At 41.8% G+C, this 17,749-nt stretch overlaps 1 protein-coding gene across 1 annotated transcript in view; it reads left to right on the top strand.

Moving 5' to 3' along the window:
* The window catches only part of SLC6A11 (solute carrier family 6 member 11), a 91,314-nt gene that overhangs the window by 22,113 nt on the left and 51,452 nt on the right, over positions 1 to 17,749 (top strand). The window contains exon 6 of the mRNA XM_035106212.2: positions 9,012 to 9,144. Within this exon, the coding sequence (XP_034962103.1) occupies positions 9,012 to 9,144 (133 nt within the window). The remainder of the gene's footprint in view (positions 1 to 9,011; positions 9,145 to 17,749) is intronic.

Below are 17,749 nucleotides of genomic sequence, written 5' to 3'. Positions count from 1 at the left end.
AAAATTGTTTAGAACCCAACTGGGTCAGATAAAGCATGTATTACCTCAAGTGTTTTTTTCTTTAAAAATGCTGTTTCAAGTGGTGCAATAGGAGAAATAAACTCTAAAGACCTCGTCCCCAGATTAACAGACACCTTGCATACTGCTCTAAAATAGTTAACAGACACAACAAGACTTTCCCAAATAAGCTGAATTTGTTCTTTAGCTTCTCCAAACCATGAAACAATGCAGTAAGTACTCTGGTACATTCTTTTCCATGAAACGTTGGCAGTGATTAAACCTCTTGCTATTCAGGAGTGTGTTACAGCTCTACATGCTGGAAAGCTCTATTAAAGAAACCCTTTCCCAGGAAAATTCAGTGTACTCCAAGCCCATGGGAAATGTAATGCTGCAGCTACTTCATCCAAAATGGGTACACTTGTGGAAAATGAGGCAAACACACTGTCAGGCTTCCAAAGTGCTAATCTTTTGAATTCAGATGAATATATTGCATGTTTGTTTCTAATTGGGGGGAAGTTGCACAGAATTCTAGTCCTGAGGACCAGGGAGAGTGTTGGGCAGAAAGAACTATTCTAGAAGTGGGTTTGTCTAAGATCTTATCTCTATGCTTTGTGAAGCCTTCTGAGGACATTATTAGGGCATGCCCAATTTTTTTGAATCAATGAGGTGTATTCACAGGTTAGTAAAAAACTAAATGCAGCAAACCAGAAATAAGCCATGTTTTCTTTAAAAGTGGTGGGGAGCGTCTACAGTGGTACCTCGGTTTAAGTACACAATTGGTTCTGGAAATCTGTACTTAACCTGAAGCATACTTAGCCTGAAGCAAACTTTCCCATTGAAAGTAATGGAAAGTGGATTAACTCGTTCCAGACGGTCCACGGAGTACTTAAACTGAAGCGTACTTAACCTGAAGCGAACTTTCCCATTGAAAGTAATGGAAAGTGGATTAATCTGTTCCAGATGGGTCCGCGGAGTACTTAAACTGAAAGTACTCAAACCAAAGCGTACTTAAACCAAGGTATGACTGTATTTAAATATTATTATCATAACTAACTAACTAATTAAATTTGTATACCAACCTTCTTTTGAAGATTTTAGGGAGATTCACATCAGAAATATACACAATGAGAACATATGGTACACATTAAAACAAAAACAAACCAATAACATCCCCCCTTTCCGCAAACACATTTAAAAGGCCATAGAATGTTAATCACCGAAAGGGTTGGTTATAGAGAAATGTTTTCACCTGATGACTAAAGATATGAAATGAAGGTGCTGGGCAAGCCTCCCTGGGGGGAACATTCCACAAACAGGGAGCCGCTGCAGAAAAACACTGTTCTTCTGTTGCCACTCTCTGGACCTCTTGTGGAGGAAGCACATGAAGAAAGGTCTCAGATGATGATCTCAGGATCTGTGTTGGTTCAGAAGGGAAGAAGCTGTCTGCAACAGGCCCTGCACTACCCAGAAAAGCTGCAATGGTGGTGCAATGGAGGCAACAACGTATGCCTTCTTTGCTGCCTTCACTGCCACTAGGTAGGCTTGATGATGAGCCCTCACCAGTCTGGATGCAACAGGACTGGATCAGGTCAGGTGTCCATCTAGCACAGCATCCTGGCTCCCCAATTTCATCCAGATGCACCATGAAGCTCATAAGCAAAGTTTGAGGCTCATTTTAATTATGCTAAACAGTTTAGAGGTTTACTACAATCAAGCAGTATATACATTTTGTTAAATGAATAAATGTACAATATTAGTTATATGAATATATAACACTTTAAGAATGAAAGCAGATTATTACTGTTTTCCACAGCAGCAGCACCATCTATCCATCCAACCAACCACAGTGGCTATAGACCTAAAATGTGTTATTGCGGTTCAATCCCGTATGCTCACTGTCTCTGTATGAGAAATACAAGGCAACAGAAAAATGCCCAAGCCTGTTGAGTTTGTTTTATATAAAATATTTTCCAGAGAGCCAAGCAACCTTCATCCAAGGGGCCTTTGTGTTACACTTTCCCCCCATTAAATGCAACCAGTCACACAGTTTTGGTACAGTGGATAATCAGCCTCATATGCATTCTAAGGAAGTTGAAATTCTGACTTTTCTGCTAATATATTTCACCTGATAAAATGGGAAAGGGGGAAATGTACGGATGAACAAAAATAGAAAATGGGCATCCTGGGCATGGTGCCTTGGATTTACAAGAATAGAACTGGCTAGGCTTCTGGCATGACTCTGGGCAGCCAGAGTCTCAGCAGGGGAGCTGAGGGGAAGGAATTAGGCAAAGCTGTGTTGTGCCTGGTGAGAAAATCACTGTTTTTCTCTTTTCTTACATGTATTCTTTGCATAGAGAGTTTATGGAACATTGTACTTTATGGATTTATTATGTTTCATGCTTTCTACCATTGGCCTCCATGGTAGTGAGGCCAGGACAAAACAGAGTCCCGCCCCCTCTTTTCTTTGAAAAGCTTTGAATACCATATGCCACTAATTCAAAGTGATTGGCAGCATATATCTTTGAACAGGAAGGCTAAACACCCAGATGTAAATTTTCCTTGTATTCATTCCCTAGGCCTAGGCAAAAAGCTTCAGCTGTGAATTAGGTAACTTATTAGAGAAAGTAAAATAAAAAAATTCCTTCAGTAGCACCTTAAAGACCAACTAAGTTTTTATTTTGGTATGAGCTTTCGTGTGCATGCACACTTCTTCAGATACTTCTTCAGATATTTTGGTAGCTCATACCAAAATAAAAACTTAGTTGGTCTTTAAGGTGCTACTGAAGGAATTTTTTTATTTTACTTCGATCCAGACCAACACGGCTACCTACCTGTTATTAGAGAAAATTCTTGTGGTGGCTTGTCTGGTCTCTTACTCAAACAATACAGCCACAACCTCAAAGTGAAATACACACAACACTCCTGCCTAATTTACTTAAATCATGATGAATTTATCTAGATAAGAAAGGGGGGAAATCTCTAATCTATCAGACTGTCTGCACAATTACCAAAATAAAGACTGCAGTTCTTGGGTGCTAAAGCTTCTGTCACTACTGTATGTCCTGACCTCTTACAGGTGCCCAGGAGAACATTTGTAGGGCCTCTAGTTTCTAGAGGTAAAAAAATGTTATGCAAACAAAATGTACTTCTATGCCAGGGATGTCCAACACGTCAATCACGATGTAATCCCTGCAAGGTTTCTGTAGATTGTGGTCAATCGCTGGCCCCCTTCCAGCTCCAGCTCTGCCCCCGCCCCCTCTCCCTGCGCCACCCTCTATTGTTTCAGAAGGCAAGCCGGAGTTTAGAAACAGAGGCTGTTATCTGGCCAGTGATCTTCACCTCCCCCCCAAAAGGTCAACCACTTTGACCTGAACCCCTGAAAAACGGGGGTAGATCACTGCCAGATTATAATTTTGAAAGTAGATTGTGGTCTCTCAGGAGTTGGCCTGTTCTATGCCAATCTTGTACCCTCAGATAGCTGTACAGAAGAGCTTTTTTCAAATGGGGAATAAGTTGAAAATCTCTGCCCAGTTTGCAGTGTCAGGGGAGTATTCCTGCAGGTCTCAGCAGCTTGCTGTAACAATTTGGGAAAACAATTGGAAGATAAAATTGCTCAGATTTGTGTGTGTCCCACAATTACATAGTAGATAGTAATTGCAGTCATAGTAGATCGCTCGATGAAGATGTGGGCCCAGTGTGCAATGGTCATAAAAATGGCAAATTCCATGCTGGGTATCATTAGGAGGGGAATTGAAACTAAAACTGCCATTATCATGTTTTCATACAAATCTGTGGTGGGACAGCATTTGGATAGTGTATGGTGTGACAGCATAGTGTACACTACTAGTCACTTAATCTCAAAAAGGATTATTATTATTATTAAGTTATTATTTATACCCCACCCATCTGGCTGGATTTCCCTAGCCACTATGGGCGGCTTCCAACTGAATATTAAAATACAATAATCTATTTCAAGGATATTGCAGAGCTGGCAAATGTTCAGAAAAGGGCCACCAAAATGATGGATGGATGGAGCAACACCCTTATGAAGAAAGGTTGCAGCATTAAGGACTTTGTAGTTTAGAGAAAAGGTTAATAAAGGCAACATGATAGAAGGTTATAAAATTATGCATGGTATGGAGAAGGTGATATAGAAAAGTGCCCCGCTCCGGCCCCATCTCTTTAACACTAGAACTCATGGACATCCAATGAAGCTGAATGTTGGAAGATTTAGGACAGATAAAAGGAAGCACTTCTTCATTCAGCAACTATGGAACTCACTCCCCCGGGAGATGACCACCAACTTGGAGGCCTTAAAAGAGGATTAGACAAATTCATGGAGGGCTATCAACGGCTACTAGCCATGATGGTTGTGCTCTACCTCCACAGTTGGAGGCAGTAATGCTTGCTGGAAACCATGGGAAGGGAAAGTGCTCTTGTACTCATGTTCTGCTCCTGAAGGAGCGTCTCCACCCCCATTGTTCTGAGGTCCAGTACCGAGGGCCTTCTGGCGGTTCCCTCGTTGTGAGAAGCCAAGTTGCAGGGAACCAGGCAGAGGGCCTTCTCGGTGGTGGTGTCCACCCTGTGGAACGCCCTCCCATCAGATGTCAAAGAGAAAAACAGCTACCAGATTTTTAGAAGACATCTGAAGGCAGCCCTGTTTAGGGAGGCTTTTAATGTTTAATAGATTACTGTATTTTATTTTTCTGTTGGAAGCCGCCCAGAGTGGCTGGGGAAACCCAGCCAGATGGGCGGGGTATAAATAATAAATCATTATTATTATTATTATTATTATTATTATTATTATTATTTCCTCACAGGTACCTGATTGATCACTGTGAGAACAGGATGCTGGACTAGATGGGCCATTGGCCTGATCCAGCAGGCTATTCTCCAGAGAATCAGTTTTTAATTGTTGTTGATGATGTGGAGATGCTGCTTGTATCTGTGGGATGCATGTGGACAGCCTGCTTGTATCAGCTAACCAGGTACCTCCTCAATTCTTGATCATTGTGGCTTATTAAAAACTAACTGAGGGAATTGACAGGCTGGGTTAATGATGCCTCACTATGGGATGGTGAGCTGCCACCTGCCTTGAAAACGTTAGTGGTGTGCTCCCTCCATAAGAGGATCTCACCAGCCCCAGCCACAGAACTGTTAAATAACAAAAAAATATCACCCAGTTGCAAATATACCCTCCATAGGCAAGGTGCTCAAGAAGGTAGCAGTGGCACTGCTGTAGGCATTATCTGAATTCATTTCTGGCTTTAGGCTGAGATTTAGAACCAAAATTGGTTGATGACTTGTGGTGGGGAAGAGAGAGACAGGAAGAGTGCAACCCTGTTATTCTCCTTAACTTCTCCCTGGTTTATGATACAGTTGGCTATGGGTGTGGTAGGAACCATGGTTATGCTACTTAGGGGACAGGTTCCAGTCAAAGCAATGGAGGACACTGTTCAGCACCATGGAAATATATCTGTTCTTTTCCCGCCATACGCCATCTTTTACCCAGTTTAACATCCTTATGAAGCTGTAGGAAGCTGTCATCAGGGCAGTTGGAGTGATCAGCACGCTGATCATACACAGATTTGTCTCCATTCCATCTGAATCAAGAGAGGATGGCCTTGGATGTAGTAATGGGCTACATGAGGGCCAATAAATTAAACCTGAATCCAGACAAGATGGGAAGGTTTTGTGGTCTGGGTTATTGAGTGGAAGTCTGTCTTACTTGGGTCATACTTTCCTGGAAAGGGCACATCTGTAGCTTTATCCAGCTTTATCACTTGAGGCCATATTTGGCAATGAGTCCCTATTTCCAGCTGCAGCTGGAAATATGGACTGTACCAGAAAGATAAGACTAGGGAACTGTATCCTAGTAACCTTCCATCTGGATTACTGTAATGCATTTTATGTGGTGCGTCCCTTGAAGATGGTTTGGAAGCTGCAGTTAGAAGCAGAATGCAGCTGAATACATGCAAGTGTGACTGGGAGATCTCATGCAATTCCTATTATGGGACAACTGCACTGGCTGCCTGTTTGCTTCCATTTAAGGTTTGTCTTTGGCATATGAAGCCTTAACAACTTGGTCTCACATACCTGAAAGATCCACTCCACTTACACAACTCATCCCAACTGGGGCTGTGTTCATTGGGGGAGGGGGCTCTGTTAGAAGCTGTTCATCCTCAAGGGTTCAAAGTGTGACAGAATGTGTAAGAACCTTCTTGGTAAAGATCCCCAAGTTCTGGATGCACACTTAAATTGTACACAGTTTGGCAACATGCTATGATGCATCTTTTCACCTAGGCTTTGAGAATGACTGAATGTGAGTTTTCCTCTCTGTATCTGATGCTGTATTGCTTTTACAGTGCTTTATGCTTTTTATTTTAGATATGATTGTATTTTTAGTCTTCTTAGACCATACCTTGGGAATTGTGTGTTTGTGTAAAGGGCAGGTAGCAAATATTTATAAAAAATATCAAATAAATATAAATATCAAATAATCGAGGCAAGGTTCCTGCAGGAAAGTATTTAATTAAGAGAAAAACATTTTATTTTTTTTGCTTCTACTATTAACACTGCAGCCGTTGCTCATTGATATTGCTGCCCATGCCTCCTCTTTCCTGTTGCCAGCTCTTGAAAGGCAATTTTTTCATACCTGGCTTGGATGCAAGAGGAGAGGGAGAAGCAGAGCCAGGTGGATTAATGGGAAGAATCTGACAGCATTAATAGTGGATACCATGTATTTGGGGACAAAGGCCAGAATTAAAGAGACAGAACCCATAGAGTGTTCAAGTATTCCATGTGCTTACAAGTACCCGGCCATCAGGTAGTAGTACATCTAGGCATGATAGCAGGTTAACATAGGTCATCCAAACACTAACTCAAAACTTTTAGTGAAATGTGCCTAGCTGTTTTGTAATGAGCACAGAGCAAGAATTAAAAGTGCATAATTCAATGATATGAGAGTACCTGTGGGAGGCATGAAGTGTGTGTGTACACACCCACACCACTACAGTATGAGCACAAGGAGTGTGGACTTGTGCACAAACTGATTTGGCCAAATGTGCCAACTTTAAACCACTTTATGATCCTGGCTTGTTAGAATAAACCAAATTTAAAACTTACCACACTACCTAGTTTGATCATAAAAGAAGAAGAGTTTTGGATTTGATATCCCGTTTTATCACTACCCAAAGGAGTCTCAAAGTGGCTAACAATCTCCTTTCTCCTCCCCCCCCCACAACAGACACCCTGTGAGGTGGGTGGGGCTTCTGGCAACGAGGGAACCACCAGAAGGCCCTCAGTACTGGACCTCAGTGTCCGGGCAGAACGATGTGGGTGGAGACGCTCCTTCAGGTATACTGGACCGAGGCCATTTAGGGCTTTAAAGGTCAGCACCAACACTTTGAACTGTGCTCAGAAACATACCGGGAGCCAATGTAGATCTTTCAAGACCGGTGTTATGTGGTCTCGGCAGCCGCTCCCAGTCACCAGTCTAGCTGCCGCATTCTGGATTAGTTGTAGTTTCCGGGTCACCTTCAAAGGTAGCCCCACGTAGAGCGCATTGCAGTAGTCCAAGCGGGAGATAACCAGAGCATGCACCACTCTGACGAGACAGTCTGCAGGCAGGTAGGGTCTCAGCCTGTGTACCAGATGGAGCTGATAGACAGCTGCCCTGGACACAAAATTGACCTACACCTCCATGGACAGCTGTGAGTCCAGAATGACTCCCAGGCTGCGCACCTGTTCCTTCAGGGGCACAGTTATCCCATTCAGGACCAGGGAGTCCTCCACACCTTCCCACCTCCTGTCCCCCACAAACAGTACTTCTGTCTTGTCAGGATTCAACCTCAATCTGTTAGCTGCCATCCATCCTCCAACTGCCTCCAGGCACTCACACAGGACCTTCACTGCCTTCACTGGTTCTGATTTGAAAGAGAGGTAGAGCTGGGTCTCATCCGCATACTGATGAACACCAAGCCCAAACCCCCTGATGATCTCTCCCAGCGGCTGCATGTAGATGTTAGAAAGCATGGGGGAGATGACAGAGCCCTGAGGCACCCCACAAGTGAGAGCCCAGGGGTCCGAACACTCATCCCCCACCACCACTTTCTGAACGCGGCCCAGGAGGAAGGAGCGGAACCACTGTATGACAGTGCCCCCAGCTCCCAACCCCTCTAGACGGTCCAGTAGGATGTTATGGTCGATAGTGTCAAAAGCCGCTGAGAGATCCAGCAGAACTAGGAAACAACTCTCACCTTTGTCCCTAGCCCGCCGAAGATCATCAACCAGTGCGACCAAGGCAGTTTCGGTCCCATGATGAGGCCTGAATCCCGTCTGGAAGGGATCCAAATGGTCCGCTACTACCAGGCATGTCTCGAGTTGTTCAGCAACCACTCGCTCAATCACCTTGCCCAAGAATGGAAGATTTGAGACATTCAAGAATAAAACATCTTAAAGGCTTAAAAAATAATAATTTTTCATCATGCTAGAATTGTGTTTGATCCAGCCGGATTGTTTCTATGGTACATATCAGGCCAATGTGGGGACCAGACTGTGATTACTTTTTTTTTACTGAATATGTTGTGTGTCTGGTAAATGTATACCAGACTTGAATCAGGATAGCAGCTAAATGGAATAGCTGCTTTGGTTTGATGGTACAAATTCTACCACCAGTTGTCTTGGTTTACAGAGTATGCACTGCACATAAAATTGGTCACGGAGCAGGTGCCTTTTTGTGCTTGCTCTGAGCATATGAAACTGCTGTATGAATGGGAACCAACTTTTGACACATGTGACTTTCCACATTTAGTTGGCAGTTTTACAGATTGCCTTTTTGTTATACTAACTGTAACACTAGCCAATGTGAAAGGTATCATAATAATTGACAATGATCCTTGCTTAGCACATTGATAGATTTCTAGCAATTCTTTTGCCCTCTTTCTTTCAAACTTTCTATAGACTTCATTAAAAGTTTCCAGCAATTTATGGCTTCTTTTATTCTTGTGCAGACGCAGGGTGTTGGCCATATCTGATGGAATTGAACACATTGGGAATCTTCGCTGGGAGCTGGCACTATGTCTTTTGGCAGCCTGGACTATTTGCTATTTTTGCATATGGAAAGGAACCAAGTCAACTGGCAAGGTAAAAGTAATGGTTCTATATACTATGTAAGCTTATGATAGCTTGTCATAATGGGCTGAATCCACCACTGCAGCCCCATTGGCACAAAAGGCTTCCCACAACACAACAGAGCTGATGCTTCCTCTCCTGTCTCTTCTAGCAACATGTGCCCCCTAAATCAGCTCCAGGGGGCTGAGAGACCCTCCAGAGCAGGTTTTAGTGTGGAGAGGAGAGCATGTGGAAGTCCCTTTGCACTCGTAGACGTCTGCTACCACAGCTTTCAATACAACCCACTATATTGAAATGATAATATTATTTAGGCTGAAAGCCTATGCACTATTATCTGGGAGTAAGTTATAATAAAGCCAAAAGGGCTTACTTCTGAGCAGATGTGTATAACTTCACACTGTTAGTATGAATAAACAAACAATAGCAGTATCTTTAACATATATGAAATTTGTCTTTTGCAAAACAGCTTAAGATTTCTGGAAAGGCAAGCTCATCTAATCAATAGAAAGGAATGAGAAATTTATGTACTGTTTTGATAAATACACAAGATGAGGCCAGCCACAGAAATCATGTAAATGTAAATTGATAGGGCTGTGATTTGCTATGAAATTGTCAAGTTCATTGTGTTCACATAATTTAGACAGCATTTATTTAGAAATGCTATTCTTGACACTTCTGTTAATGCAGAAATGAATATTTACCCGCATTCAGAGTACAGTGAATTTCACAGATTCAAAGCCAACAAATTATAATACCGTTTTTTTTCTGCTGCATTTCAGTGCAGTTAAGATCCGTAACAAAACCCACATGCTTTTCCCCAAGTACAAGCAGGGGTGGTCTGTGGCATTTGGGCACCTGAGGTGAAACACCTCACTCCTACCCCCGTGATGAGTTTCTCCTCAAGAGTTTCTCCTCAAGACGTTGTTGCAGAGTCTTCCCCACCAGGCGCAGAGGGGGGAGAGATCAATTCTGGATTCCCTTCACCCACCCAGCAGCAAATTGGAGCGGGGAGAAAATCTGTCAGTGGCAAAGCTGGCTGGTGGAATGCCTCCCCTCTCATTGACTCAGCAGATGGGGAGGTGTTCGGCAGAGCTTTGCTACTGGTCCCTCTCTGCCAATAGAGGCTGGGCAGACTGGTGGCAAAACTGAGAACAAGTGTGCCACCTGAGGCAGCTGCCTCGTCCTGCCTCATGAGCTGGCTGGCTCTAAGTACAAGACAGCCTACTTCTGAGCACAGGATGCCATTGTACACTGCTGAGCCCTCAGTGCTGCTAGTCACCCAATGGGATCCAAATACAGTGGTACCTCTACTTACAAATTTAATGCGTTCCGAACGCACATTTGTAAGTCGAAAAAAATTGTAAGTCGAATCCCATAGGAATGCATTGAGGGAAAAAATTCGTAAGTAGAAGCAACCTTATATAAAAATTCGTAAGTAGAAAAAATCCTATCTAAACTGCATCCAAGATGGCGGATGGAGCTCCATTCGTAAGTAGAAACATTCGTAAGTAGAGTTATTCGTAAGTAGAGGTACCACTGTACCTACTTCAAGGTTTCTCTGTGTGCTCACAGAAGTTTCTTTTCTATGAAAAAGTGACTCAGGGCTGGCTCTAGGGGTAGGCTGGGTGGCGCGGGGCGCCAGGGCGCCGGGCTGGCAGGGGGCGCCTCACGGCAAAGCCACGTGGAAGCCGTGCTGCACGCTGTGCCCGCCCACCAGGGCGGGGGCGCCGGAGCAATCTCCGCACCACAGCACCAGGGTGCCTGACCTGCTTGAGACGGCCCTGAGCTGACTGTCACATATCACAAAATGTTCGCTTCAAAATAGTTTGATATGTGTCAATGCAAGGCACATACATCTACATGAGAGCAGTGTGGAGAGAAACGTGGCAATGTGGGGCACTTTTATTTTTATTGCATTTATTTGATCCTTGTTATATAAAATGTCTCAAAGCAACTTACAATTGCAAGACCCTTATATCCATTATTTTAATCATGCTGGCATCCTTTTTGGATTTGTTTGTTACTTTCACATCTCAAATACAATTATTATTAATGTGGCCTTTTTAAAATGGATTCCAAGGACTTTATGGATACTAGGTGATTGAAGTATTATTTTGTTTAGCCTTTTAATTTAATCTGCACTACAATCCGTTGCTTGACTATTCAGAAGTAAGCCCTATTGAATTCAGTGGGGCTTACACTTAGGAAAGTGTGCATAGGACCCTTGTGCATACTGCTCTTATAGATTTTGCTGCTTTAGTGTATTTTTGTTTATTTTTAACTTGGTTTATTTGGATCTCAAATTTTGTAAATTTTGGGGATTTGATTGAAGAGCAGGGTATACATCATTTTAATAAATAGGTTAAAAAAATGGCCATCCAGTTCACTTAGAATCCTTACTTTCTAAGTGACCTTTCCTGTACATGGTGTCTTCCAGATGTTTTGGACTAAAATTCCCATTCACCCTGGCCATCACAGGTGAAGGGACCAGTTTGAAGAAGACTGATCTAAGGTTACTCTTGCTAAAAAAAAAAATGTATACCAAAAACTGGACTAGTTCACACCTCACAGTGCGCCACAGTAAAAAAATGAAAGGGGGCTTACTGTGCTGGTACAAGCTTATTGGTTGCTCCTGCTTTGCTTTGCTTTGCCTTGCTCTGCCTGGAGCAAGGAGAAGCAAAAGCTTAACATATATGACAAGTGTACATGCTTTATTACTCTCTGAAGAAACCATTTAAGTAGATAGTCGATTAAAGCCTGAAAGACTACACCATACAACCAAAACTTGCCATGATTCTGCAATGGAGGAATTGTTTTATTGTGCTGTCAGAGTAGTGTTAAGCCTTCACTGAGATGTAGTGGGGAAATGCTTATCATAAGTATTTAAACAATCAAATGACCATTGCACAGTGTTTCTAGCTCTGTAAGAAACTCATCATGCAAAAAAAAAGTTTTTGATTCTGTAAATTGGTCCTTTGAAATACCATCATTGCGGTTTACTGATGTGAAAAAAGCTTCAAAACATGGAATTGTAACCTAATCTTGCTTTTGCATTGTTCATACATAATCAGTGGGAATGGAAAAGGTAGCTTTTGCTTACTGAAAAGTAGCAAATTGTTCAAAATTCCATTGCTGTACTTTCCAGTGAAGCTCATAAGTGCTGTAGTGTGTGTATGTGATTAGTATGTGTTAAAGTACATAGCTATGGTATGCTTTATTGAATCACAGAACATAAGTGGCTGCTTGATCAGGCTAAAGGCCTGTCTAGTTCAGCATCCTGTTCTCTACTGGCCAACCAGATGCCTTTAGGAAACTAGTGAGCAGTACCAGTACAGTACAGCAGTACAGTAGCACTATCTCCATTTGGTATAGAAACACGGGTGGGTGCTGTAGTCTAAGCCCCTGAGCCTCTTGGGCTTGCCAATCAGAAGGTCAGCTGTTCAAATACGCGTGACGGGGTGAGCTCCTATTGCTCTGTCCCTGCTTCTGCCAACCTAGCAGTTCGAAAGCATACCAGTGCAAGTCGATAAATACAGTAGGTATTGCTGTGGCAGGAAGGTAAACGGTGTTTCCGTGCACTCTAGCACTCGCCACGGTGTCCTGTTGTGCCAGAAACGGTTTAGTCATGCTGGTCATGTGACCTGGAAAGCTGTCTGTAGACAAATGCCGGCACCCTCAGCCTGAAATGTGAGATGAGCACCACACCCTATATTCACCTTTGAGTAGATTTAACCATCCAGGGGTCCTTTACCTTTAATTTTTAACCATTTGGTATTCCCAGCAACTGGTAGGCAGAACTGTCTAGCATTCTCAAGACAGCTAAGACTGTTTCCCAGAGCAGTTCCAACCAATCAGTGAAAAAGTTGGAAAGGTAAGAGTCATCATATGAACTGGGGGGAAAATATTCTCTGTGAAAATTTGCCTTCCCCTATTTGCTTCTGTCCACTGAAGTTGTGTGGCAGAGTTTTTTACATTTTCTTCTTTCATGAAAACCTTTGCACACTGACCAAGAAATATCTACTTGTTGCAGAGGATTCTGATGATTATTTTTGAGTGCACATTTTGTTAGGCTGGGTGCTGATTGGGGCCCTTTGGGACATAACATTCACATCTTGCTAAATTATGTTTGTCAAGCTGAGATCTCAGCGGTTGTTAGGTGCACCACCAAAGTTCATAGCTACTTGGTTTGCTAATAAATCTAGACAGTTCATAATGCTAAAACATATTAAATCAAGGAGCATTTCACCAAAACTATTTTCTGGCTCAGAACATAAAACATTCTGCACATAGACGGCAGCATTCAGCAGATCAGATGCCAAAAGCCAGATTCTTTGTAGGCACATCCTCAAAGATTCATTAATATTAAACCCTCTTCATCAGTGCTATTTTTCTAGAAAAAGAGGTCACCATGAACTTCTTCCTTGTTCTCTTAGCATGGAAACGGTGCCCACCTGAGAGGTGCCGGAGCTGAGCTCTGGTAAGATCCTGCTTTTGGGGGGGGGCTGCGCTTCATCTGACTGGAATTATGAAGTTACATGAAACGCCAAGCTAGTACATTGTTCTTGTGCCACACCTCTCTCTACTTGGACTTTCCAGAAGCTTTGGATTTCTGCCATTTTTCTTATCGTGAAATGTTTTGAGCCAGAATGTATTGTTCATTTCTGGAGATAGTAACACCTGGCAGTGGTGTATTCATCCTTTGACTGAACTTCTCAAACTGACAATAACATTACAAATTCAGTTGAAATGCGGAGAGTAAGATGCAGAAAATTGCAGTTCATCCTGCTGCTATTGCAGACTTGCCAGTCACTTATCACCAATTATTTTTTTGCTTGTTTAGAGGAGAGTGAGGATAAGAAAGCTCTCATGTAGAGGTGAAGTTGAGCCAACATAACATGTGCACATGTTCATAAAGTTAAGGAGCAGTGCCTGTGTACCTTTCACCTTCTAACTCTAAAATAATCTCATCAGAAGGAGTTAAACTGTACTTGCCAGCAGTTAAGGCTCACTCAGTAGTTCCACACAGAAAATTTATTTTATTTCAATAGTAGACTGTATAAAGAGTCTAATGGATTCAATGAGGCATAAGGAAAAAGTGTAAAGGGACAGCAGAAGAAAATAAAAGAGAAAGATGTGCGAAAAAAGAAAGGAACTGGGGACCATTGTAAGTCTTCAGGAAAGGGAACTAGGCAGCAATGATTATATCTCCTGAAGTGTCTTTTGTTTCAGCTTGAAGTAATAGCAGAGAAAAGTCCTTCGTAGTGAAGCTTTAACATGCAGCCCAAGATTGATCTCTGTATTCAGGGGAGGAAAGTAGAACGTTCATGAGATGCATGCAGAGTTTTAGGCTTTCCAGCCTTTTCTCATTGAAGTTTTAAAACACTGAAAAACACTGTTTTTCTTCTTCTTCTCTTAACACATTGGTGAGGTTTTAAGGACATCTCAGAGCAGCTTGCTATAGAAGTCTTTCAGGGTTGCAATGTATTTCACATGCAATTGCAATCAGCATGGAATTGCAATAAAAACAAACTATTTAATCCCTCACCCCATGTGGTTTTCTGTTGCAGATATCTTTAATTGGCACTGGAGACTAGATTAGGCTTCAGTCTAATAGACATGAAAAGGAGTTCAGCTTCACCCTAAAAATTAAGCAGGAATTTTTGGGCTCTGACAATGCATACATTGAGGAACTTGGGGGTCATTCCCATGTGAGAGATAACGTAGAGTAGTTTCAGTCTTACAAGTGGCCTGATTGCCTGAAATTAATATTTTCCTTTTTTTAAATCAGAGCTTCTGATTTCTCCTTCACCCTGTCTATTTTTAAAAAGGTAGTACTGTACAGGGAAGTGAGTCAATAATAGCCTACTAGGTAAGTAAGTGACTGATAAAATAAAAAGACAAATACTTTTACATACAACTACAGCGATTATTTCAGTGTTAATAATTTATGACTTGACATATTCAATCTGTATTACTCACATAATCTCATACTAATGAAAATGTATGTGTAGATTGTTAATTATTTCTCATATAGTCAGAACCACATTTTAGCCTCTTTAGATAAAAAAGGGATGGCAATGAAAAACTTTTGCAGACAATTTGAGTTTGCCAGGAGACACTGTAAAGAGTTATGCAGAATAGCTGAATGACTTTTTGCATCTAAGGCAAAAAAATAAATAAATCCAAAAACCTAGCCTCACTTTGAAATTATGTTAAAACTTTAATGGTAATTGTGCAGCCTTTAATGTAATCCCAAATCTGACAACTGAGATGAATATCAGTCTTCATAACTGATTCCATTCACTCATACATTTTAAACATTGTTTTTTCTGTTGTTTAATCCCCTCTTAATTTCACATAAAATATTTTTAAGTCATTGCACAGGTCAAGCATCTGAGGAATCCTAGTGGAAGGAATAAATAAATAACACTAGTAAAAACTCATTTCTAAATGAGTATGGAGATTTCTAGTCAGGCCAACATTCAAAGCAAAGGAAAGCAAAATGTGTTTTGGTAAATCTGGGCAAAGTTATAAAACGCTAAACCAAAATGCAACCATAATTGTTAAACTGAAGTGAGAAAAGTCTCACTGTAAGGGATTGGGAGCCTTCAGGCATCCTTTTCTTTGCACGTTCATGATGATTTGCGCACTTTATATTATTGGGTTAGTCATATATCATCCCATTTTTCAGTACTGTTTGCCCCTGCAAAAGTTTTGGGGTGGTTATAATGTCTTATTTCCAGTTGGTGCATATCCCTGCTGAAATCCTGTAACTTCTTATATCACAAATACTCTGGCTTTTCTTTTCTTTTTGTCCCATGTTTGTTGCACTATAGCCCCGCTGGACAGCAATAATGTGGCAGCATTTGGGGAAGCCACCACGGAACAACTAATAAAGCAGAATTAAACCACCACTAATGCACTGTTATTGTGTCAAGAACATTTAGCAGAATACAGTATACCTCCAATAAAATGGCAGTCTGGAGGGGCCCATTTTTGCAAATAAATAAATAAATAAATTTTGATTGGCTAACAAATACCATGGTATACGCACAATGCAAGTAAAGCAAAAGAGTAAGGTTCACTACAGCCAACTCTTTTTTTCTGATTCATCTTGAAGTTGTGGTGATATAGTGTGTGAACATTAAACTGACATGCTGCGTTGTAGCAGCAGCCTGGGAAATCTATTTTTAACTTTTCCAGCTAAATTCGCCATGCTGAGTGCTTCCTATTCTGTCTCAACAGGTTAAAGATAAACTGTATTGTTCCTCCTGAGGTTTGCCTTACTTCTGTACTGGCTCTCCAGAGTTAAGTGTGCTGCATTGCAAACTGTATATACTGATCAGAAGTCTCAGTTTATGTAATGACTCAAACTTGCAGTCCAAACAGATAGGCTAGATATTTGTTTTGTTTTCTCAGCACACTGACATTGCTGGGGCATAGCGGTGATGTGGAGGAACTATTTTGAGCATTGGTATGCAAATTAATACACTAGGCAATTAGAGGCAATTAAAACAGGATCTAGTGTAATTAGAAACGATGTTGTCCTTGTTTTATTCAGAGAAGTTTGACATGTTGGAGAAAAGAAAAGAAAAAGTACAGGAAGCTTGCAATGCTTTTTGAGATGTACCCAGTAATAATAACAGCAACAAAGCTCCATAATGACGGTACAAGTTAACAGGTCCAGGTCATTAAGTGGGGAATCAAAGGGCAGAAGTTGTATTTAAGGATGGGGATAGTACAACACTGAATGTTAATGCGTAGTATGCGTGACTCAAATTTAATGTATTGTAAATGGGAGCCAAAGCACCCAAATTATTACCAGGATATCCTGCAGTGCAGACTAATCTAAATGTACTGTTTAACTGATACTGCAAGTCCAAACCTTTGATCCAGGGCGATCATCCATTTCTCTCCCAGGAAAAATTCCCTACATTTCCACAAAACGACTCAGCCTTTGGAGTGGTTCCTGAGGCATCTCCTCTCATGGAATGGAGTCAATCCAACCCATTGGTCCTCTATAGATGATGAAACATGTGAAACGGCGATTAGAGCAAGATTGGCAGAAAGCTCTGAATCAATCAGACCGAACCCAGGTTGGAGCCTATTTGAAGATCTGTTTTGTGGCAGTGTAGGGAGCAAAATTATTTTTCCCCTCTGTCTCCATTGCAGCAGCAAGGAGCTGTCCAGCAGAGCTCTTTCAAGTCTTCAGGGGTCTTTTCGACCACTTGACAGCCTGCTGTGAACAATCGGCTTAGCACTTCAGGGACAAAATCGATCCTTTCTGACTTGGAAACTTTAGTTGATACAAGTCCAGTGGATTTAAACTATGGCTTCTGCTTGCTGGATATTTTCAGTTTGTACAGCTCAAGGATGTGGCAGGATACTTGGAAATGTGAGAGCTACCATAGGTATACTAGAGCCTTGCTTTTACAGGCTCATCAAAAAGGCCAGCAGGGGACAGGAGAAGTGTGTCCCTGTAGGTTCTGCTGGACATTTTGGAAGCTTTCAATAGCATAGACCAGGCATCCCCAAACTGCGGCCCTCCATATGTTTTGGCCTACAACTCCCATGATCCCTAGCTAAGAGGACCAGTGGTTAAGGTGATGGGAATTGT

The sequence above is a fragment of the Zootoca vivipara genome, chromosome 2 (genome assembly GCF_963506605.1).
Source record: "Zootoca vivipara chromosome 2, rZooViv1.1, whole genome shotgun sequence".
Lineage (NCBI taxonomy): Eukaryota > Metazoa > Chordata > Lepidosauria > Squamata > Lacertidae > Zootoca > Zootoca vivipara.
This window is presented reverse-complemented; position numbering and strand designations above follow the sequence as displayed.